The sequence below is a fragment of the Sinocyclocheilus grahami genome, unplaced genomic scaffold (assembly GCF_001515645.1).
Source record: "Sinocyclocheilus grahami isolate Dianchi unplaced genomic scaffold, SAMN03320097.WGS_v1.1 scaffold959.1, whole genome shotgun sequence".
Classification (NCBI taxonomy): domain Eukaryota; kingdom Metazoa; phylum Chordata; class Actinopteri; order Cypriniformes; family Cyprinidae; genus Sinocyclocheilus; species Sinocyclocheilus grahami.
The window spans coordinates 480481-488720 of record NW_015506138.1 but is presented as its reverse complement, the minus strand read 5'-3'; the positions used below and the strand labels follow the sequence as shown (position 1 = coordinate 488720).

At 38.2% G+C, this 8240-nt stretch overlaps 2 protein-coding genes across 5 annotated transcripts in view; one reads left to right on the top strand and one right to left on the bottom strand.

The window, feature by feature from the left end:
- The window catches only part of ccdc171 (coiled-coil domain containing 171), a 39314-nt gene extending 32334 nt beyond the window's left edge, over positions 1–6980 (bottom strand). The window contains exons 1-6 of the mRNA XM_016249918.1: positions 6763–6980; positions 5737–5903; positions 5508–5658; positions 3457–3631; positions 842–1032; positions 323–469 (exon numbers count right to left, since the gene is read on the bottom strand). Of these exons, the coding sequence (XP_016105404.1) occupies positions 323–469; positions 842–1032; positions 3457–3631; positions 5508–5658; positions 5737–5873 (801 nt within the window). The 5' untranslated portion in view covers positions 5874–5903; positions 6763–6980. The remainder of the gene's footprint in view (positions 1–322; positions 470–841; positions 1033–3456; positions 3632–5507; positions 5659–5736; positions 5904–6762) is intronic.
- Positions 6981–7296: 316 nt separating this feature from the next.
- Positions 7297–8240, top strand: part of LOC107564752 (PC4 and SFRS1-interacting protein-like) — a 30724-nt gene continuing 29780 nt past the window's right edge. For 3 of the 4 annotated variants that reach the window (XM_016249901.1, XM_016249900.1, XM_016249902.1), the window contains exons 1-3: positions 7297–7476; positions 7797–7889; positions 7986–8047. In XM_016249901.1, the coding sequence (XP_016105387.1) occupies positions 7459–7476; positions 7797–7889; positions 7986–8047 (173 nt within the window). In that variant the 5' untranslated portion in view covers positions 7297–7458. The remainder of the gene's footprint in view (positions 7477–7796; positions 7890–7985; positions 8048–8240) is intronic. The other variant, XM_016249903.1, reaches the window with a different exon arrangement.

Here is an 8240-nt window from a genome sequence, read left to right as displayed (position 1 = left end):
GTTTTTAGTTTTTTATATATATATATATATATATATATATACACACACACACACACACACACCACCGAATCAAGAAGTTGCTATCTGAAAAAAATGTCTAATTATTTTAGAAAATATTACGTAAAAAATATGAATGTCATTTCAGCAATGTTTAAATACATAACTTATTTACGTATCAGCAAATGCATGTATTATTTAATTTTTAAAAATAAAAATAATGTGATCATATCAGCTTTATATCGGACGTCAGCCATCCTGCTCTCTAAGATACTGACCATCAAACACATAATCGTTAGACAACCTGAATGATCATCACACTCACCTCCAGATCAGAGCGCAGCTTCTCTTCTCTCTCTGCGCTGCGGTTCAGTTCTGTTGATTTATGCTTCAGTTTCTCTGTATGTTTCTCTCTGTCTCTCTTCATTCTCTCCATTTCACATTTTACCTTCTGTAGAGTGTCATTATGTTCCTGTTAACAAGTTCAAAAGTCTGAGGTCAATACGATTTTTCTTTTAAAGAAATGAACACTTTTATTCATCAAGGACGCATTCAATTGATCAAACGTGTCAGTAAAGACATTTATAATGTTGCAAAAGATTTCTATTTCAAATAAATGCTGCTCTTTTGAACTTTTTGTTCATCTGTGAATCCTGAGAAATAAAATGTATCACGGTTTACAAAAAAATATTGTGCAGCACGAATCAGAAATGTTTCTTGAGCAGCACATCAGCATATTATACTGATTTCTGAAGATCATGTGACACTGACCCCAAACTTAATATAAAATAGAAAGGTAGGTACACAGACAGACAGACAGACAGATAGACAGGCAGATCTTTACCTGTATCAGTGTCTGTAGTCGGCTCTTGTCGGCCTGCAGCAGGTCGTTCTCAGCGTTTGCACTCAGCAGCAGATGGTCTCTCTCGTGCAGCTCCGTGTGGAGGCCCTTAACGTCGTCCTCACGTGCCTGCTGCATTATTTCTAAAGATCTCTGTAGATCTGATACCCTCTGATGCAGCTCCAAGTTGAGGACTACACACACACACACGCAATATCAATATCATACTATGGTCATTCCCACACAAACACTGAATAGTGCTTTCATTACAGTAAGGGGAGTCTCTCAAACGACCAAAAAAAATAGTTTTTATTTACTGGAGCTTGTGATTTTGAGAAATATCTCGGCATTTGTCAGGTGACACACACAAACACATACACACTCTCTCACACACACGCGCACACACGCACACACGTGCACACACGCACACACACACCCACACTCACTCACTCTCTCTCTCACACACACACACACACATACACACACGCATGGTTTCTACGTTTTTGCAGCGTTGAGTAATGCATCACAGACGTATCTCACGAATCCTTTCATAAGCAAAGTGTAGACAGTGTAAATAAGAGATTCATTGCGCACTGTAGAGAGCTTCGTTGATTATAAATGTGAGCTCGCGATGAGCTAAGATGAGTGACAGCTTTTAATGATTTTTAAGGGAGTTTGTAAACGTGATACTGATTTAATACAACAGTTAAATAGACAAGAAGTTAATATTAAGTGACTTACATTGTCTGACTATAACACTATGGTCTGATTTTGCTCTATTTCGTCGTCGAAAATAGTTTGAAACAAAGTCACAGCTCAGCTGCTGTGCATCTCCATTCAAACACAGCGGTGTTTCTTTTATGAATGAACTGTGTTTTTAAACTAATCTAGTGAGTCAGTGATTCATGATTACCCGTTCATAAAGACAGTCACTTGCTTCATTCCTGAATGAATCAGCTGTTCGAACGAATCAATTGAATGAATGATTCAGTGATAAAATCAGTGACTTGCCGCCCCCTGCTGGCGGATTTAGTTTCATTTTTAAAGCATCTTTTCAGTTCTTTAAATCATTTAATATTTCTATATTCAACATTTTTTAAAACATTAATCTTTTAATCATTAAATTCATTAATAAACATGAATTTATGGATTTAATTGCACTCATGCCCCCTCTGATCCTCATTAAATGTCTGAAAGTACACCAAGCCACTTTTGTGTTCTTCTGTGCCACCTCTGTACAAATTAATTTTAATACTGATTTCATTTGATTAGTAACTTATTCTTCTTATTCTACGGTTTTATCTAGAATTTTTTAAAAGCTTATAAAATTATTATAATTTTTTTTAAATTTGACATAAAAGATTACATACTTTAAATAAAGATAGAAAAATGCCATTACAAAGGTAAAAACTAAACTCTACTGTAAATCACTTTAAGGAGTCAAATATCACCTCGTAATGGGAAGGCTATTTTTTAATCAAATTTTGGTGCTCCTAAATTTTTGACTGTGCTCCTAAATTTTTTAAGTTAGGAGCACAAGCGCTCCTAAAAAGAAACATAAGCGTAGAGCCCTGATACTCTCTCTCTCTCTCTCACACACACACACCCACCCACACACACACACACACACACTCTCACACATACCCACCCACACACACACACATACACTCTCACATATACCCACCCACACACACACACACACACACTCTCTCTCTCTCTCTCTCTCACACACACACACCCACACACACTCACTCTCGCTCTCTCACACATACCCACACACCCTCTCTCTCTTTCACACATACCCACCCACACACACACACACTCTCTCTCTCTTACACATATCCACACACACACACAAACACTCACTCTCTCTCACACACACTCTCTCTCTCTCGCTCTCTCACACACACACACACACACACACTCTCTCTCTCTCTCTCTCTCTCTCTCTCTCTCTCACACACACTCTCTCTCTCTCGCTCTCTCACACACACTCTCTCTCTCTCGCTCTCTCACACACACTCTCTCTCTCTCGCTCTCTCACACACACTCTCTCTCTCTCGCTCTCTCACACACACTCTCTCTCTCTCGCTCTCTCACACACACTCTCTCTCTCTCGCTCTCTCACACACACTCTCTCTCTCTCGCTCTCTCACACACACTCTCTCTCTCTCGCTCTCTCACACACACTCTCTCTCTCTCGCTCTCTCACAAACACACTCTCTCTCACACACACACTCTCTCTCTGACACGCACTCTCACTCTCACACACACACGCACTCTCTCTCACACACACACGCACTCTCTCTCACATACACACACGTACTCTCTCTCACACACACACGCTCTCTCTCTCTCTCTCTCTCTCACACACACTCTCTCTCTCTCATACACACACGTACTCTCTCTCACACACACACGCTCTCTCTCTCTCTCTCTCTCTCACACACACACTCTCTCTCTGACACGCACTCTCACTCTCACACACACACTCACTCTCACACACACACGCACTCTCTCTCACATACACACACGTACTCTCTCTCACACACACACGCTCTCTCTCTCTCTCTCTCTCTCTCTCTCTCTCTCTCACACACACACACACACACACACACCGTCCAGCCTGCAGTTGTCTTTCCTCAGGTCGTTCATCTTCTCCTCAGTGTTTCTCCTCTCCACCGCCGCATCTCTCCTCACCACAGCAATGTCGTACTCCATCGTCTGCCGCTGCGCCTCGCCGCGCTCCACCTGCGCCCGCAACCGCGCCGCCTGCGCCTCGTACCGCGCCACCTGCAGGACACACCATACACCCGCTCACAAACCACATCAGGAACGACTGCAGCTTTCTAGTGTCAACACAATCATGTGAAGAGAGTTATCCTGGTATCACTGCTGTGCTATAAGAGTTTTTGTTGATATTTTGAATTAGAATTCATTTTTATATTTTCTGTTTTTACTTTAATTTGTGTTTTTGTAATTTTTGCTTATAAATTTGTATTTTTTCCATTTTAGTTGAGTTATTTTAGCGCTTCAAGTTAAACTAATTTCTTTGTAAACTAGCTAGTTTTCTTAGATTTTATTTCAATTAACGTTTAAGTAATGAAAATGTTTTTCCGTCACGTTTAATTCAGTGTCGTGCATTTATCTTCTAGAAAATCATTGTTAATTCTGAATTTCTAAACCAATTTTCTGAACATGTCTTTCTGCAGTCCAATCAAAAAAAATTAAAAGTGCTTTATGTAAAACAAATGATTAATAATCAGAAAATAACCACAACATGCATAATTAAAATTATTGATGGCAGAAGTTAACCTTATTACTTTGTTACACTTTATTTGTAGAATAAGTCTACGGTGTAATTATACATTTAAGTAGTGAGTAACTTTAATTAACAACGTGCTTATAAGATCATGTTTGGTTTAGGGTTAGTTGCATGTAATTCTGCATAATTTACTGCTATTACTGTAGTAAGAATTTGTAACATGTAACAAGTACAGTGTATATATTATACAGTGTGTATAACCTACATGATTCAATATTATTAAGTAATTGTATTAATGCTAATTATATTTAATGTTTTAGTTATATTTAAGTAATAAAATGAGTCAAGCAGAATGTAAAAATTGTGGTTGATCAGTTTTTATTTATTTGTACACTTGATTAAATTTTTACACTGTTCTTATTATACACGACCAGTCAAATGTTTTTGAACAGTATGATTTTTAATGTTTTTTAAAGAAGTCTCTTCTGCTCGGCAAGCCTGCATTTATTTGACACAAAGTACAGCAAAAACAGAATATTTTTTATTATTTAAAATAACTGTTTTATTTTAAAAATGTAATTTATTCCTGTGATTTCAAAGCTGATTTTTTTTTTGCATTTTTAGATATTTGAATTCTATTTAATTAGAATTAAATATATAGACTCAAGTAGATTGTAAAAATTGTTGTAGATATAAATTTTCATTTATTTGTACACTATTTTTATTTTTACAGATTTTTGTACACTATTTATTTTCACAGTTTTTGATATTTTTAATAAATCAAGTTATTTTTAATGATATAAATGATAATAATTCTAACTATATTGAATATCATAAAACAGAGAGTTCCGGTCCTTGATTCTGATTGGCTGAGCCGCGTTCGAAGCTGTAACAAAGTAACATACAGCTTTGTTTACGTTTGTGTTGCTCGGCAACCACTTTGTAGCAACCACAACTGTTTCTGAGGCGCTACATTGTTTGGTGGAAGAATACTGTTTTTATTAATATCATTACACTTTATTTGCTCTGTTTTATTTTGTGAAACCTTACCACATATATAACCGTTTAATAAAAGCAATAAGCCCCGTGAAGCCGTGGTTTACAGTGAATTTGAGGGGGTTAAAGGGGTTAGGCTTCGCGTCGTGCCTAACAACAGCTGTTATAAATTCACGGCTTCACGGGGATTATTGCTTCAATCATATTTAATTAAAAGTAATATAATGACTCAAGAAGTGGTTGATATCACGTTTGAATTGTGGGATATACAGTAAAGTCATGGGTTAATTTCCCAAAGAACGGATGAACTGATCAAAAGTAAACTTTCAATGCAATGCACGTCGCTCGCATCTGCCAAATGCATGTGTTTGTTCATTAATCTGCCATCTGACGGACAGCGTGACGTACCTCTTCATTGTGCTTGGAAGCGAAATCCAGTTTCTCCTTTTCCAGCTGGTTAATCGTCCACCTCAGCTCAGCTGAGAGAGTAAAATCCTCTCCCGTCTCTCTCTCAGCGTCCCGTCTGTCTCTCTGCAGCCGACCGATCACGTCCCTGAGCCTGTAAACACACCACACCAGGTCGTATACGTGCATCGCATTAACATGTTAGAAACACCTAACAGAGTCTCAGAGGAACCTGTCGATCTCCTCCGGTGAGTTCTGCGCAGACGGCGCCGCGGCTCGCGGGTGAGACGCCCGCAGGGTGGAGACAGGGTCTTTACGTTTGGTCCGACTGCCACGGCGTGGACGAGCGGCAGGCGGCTCTGTGGACATGAGGTCAGCGTGACGCTACGCTTCTGAGGTCTGCGAAACAAGAGCATCATTAGACTCTGAATAATCACTTTATTATGAACAAACGTGACCCTGGAGCACAAACCCAGTCATACGGGTCACTTTTGTGAAATTGAGATGTGTGCATCAGCTGAAAGCTGAATAAATAAGCTTTCCATTGATGTATGGTTTGTTAGGAGAGGACAATATTTGAAAATCTGGAATCTGAGGGTGCAAAAAAATCTAAACATTGAGAAAATCATCTTTAAAGTTGTTCAAATTAATCAAATTTTAAGTTTAGATATATTTACGCTAGGAGACTCACTAAATATCTCCATGGGACATGATCTTTACTTAATATCCTAATGATTTTTAGCATAAAAGAGGAATGTATCATTCTGACCCATACACTGTATTGTTGGCTATTGCTACAAATACATCATTAATGTATCACAAGGTATTCTGCATTACAGTTTTAACCAAAGTTACAATATGCTACATCTTAAATTGCTTGCTTGTCATCCGTTGTGAAGTAAAAGTACTTTCTAAAGGTATAACAATGTATATATAAGTGTTACATTATACATTGCATTATAAGGTGCACTGCAAGGCACGCATAATACTTCTATAATGCATTAACGTTACATATAAAGTCTTCGAGAGTTAACGGTTACCAAAAATACAAGTTTAGAGACGCGTTTAATAAATCTGGTTGCGTTTGACAATATGACAAAAACCACGTTTTAAATATAGGTGGTTTATTAAAAAGCAATAAATAATACGGTCAATAAAATCGAAGCGAACTTAATGAAATTAACGCCGTTTTGTTTGTTTCGAAAAGCGATACACGGTTAATTCAAAATAACGTGAGTAAAACTAAACACCGACTTACTATTTGAAGGCCTGCGGTGCTCGCACATCAGTGTTTGATGAAATATCGAAGTTAAGCGAAATAAAAACACTTAAATCCGTGTTATTATAAACCCCCTCAGCGTCTGTTTGAATCTGACGCCATGTTTTCTCCTCCGCCCTCACCATGACAACAACCTCAAGCGAAAAACAGCGCGAAATATCCCTCAAAACATTTACTTTTAATTAACACGTATATGTTTTTTATTTATGTTTATTTTTTAGTTAAATGACTAAATAAAGGGTTGAAATATTCTAAAAGTCTTTACTTTGCCGCGTCCTTCCGCGGAATTTTAACTATTTAACGACCGATTTTAACAAACGGTGATGAAACTGATCTTGCTTTTCAGTTTACGAATGTAATTTTAAATTCGCGACTAATTACGCATAAGCTAAAATACGTAGTAATTAAACTTAATATTGAGAAGAAAGCTGTTAATAATTATATTTAGAAAAAGCTCGACTCCACCCCCCCCCTCTCTCAGTAGTGGTACATTCCTCGGTCGCTCTGAGCGGGAGGCGGATCGAACTATTTCACTTGCGCTGAGGGGAGACAACACATTCTCATGCAGGTCTCCAAGTCCTTTCATTCATTGCGTGATAATATTTTTTAATTCGCGTGTTTTCCGTTTTGTTTTTAAATCTGAGAGTTTTTAGAGTGGTCTCTGAGAGAGTAGATATGCAGAAGGGAGTGAAGGTAAGTGTTTACACACACAATATGCTTATGTTAGCCTGAGCTAGCCGAACACGGCTATCGTTGTTTTATTTATTTAACGTTACCTCAGTGTCGATAGCAATGCAATTATAATAAAAGCATATTATTGTTTAACAGAAGCGAGTTCATAACCATAAGGCTAATTTTATGAATGTAAGCGGTGTATTTGCTGGTCCAGTGTTTTGTTATTGTTTGTTTGTGTGTGTGTGTGTGTGTGTGTGTGTGTGTGTGTGTGTGTGTGACACATAACGAGTGTTGTTTTTATTAATTAATTAATTGTTAATAACTCTTTATTTCCTCAGATGAAGATGACATCTGATCAGACCACAGAGGGTTTTATTCCAGGAGACATAGTGTTTGCTAAGATGAAGGGTTATCCTTTCTGGCCTGCCAGGGTGAGTTTATATACAGCAGAGCAGATATAAGGCATATAGAGTAAATGAGGTCAATTAAAATCTGACTGTACATGTGTTGTTTTATATGTCACTCAGATTGGTGAAGGAAAATCCCCCCAAAATAAGATCCCCATCTTCTTTTATGGAACACACTCCACGTGAGTAAACTGGAATCACACACACACTCTCTCACGCACACACACTCTCTCTCTCACACACTCACACACACATTCTCTCACTCACTCACACACTCTCTCACGCACACACTCTCTCACTCACACACTCTCTCACGCACTCACTCACGCACGCACTCACACACTCACTCACGCACGCACTCACACACTCACTCAC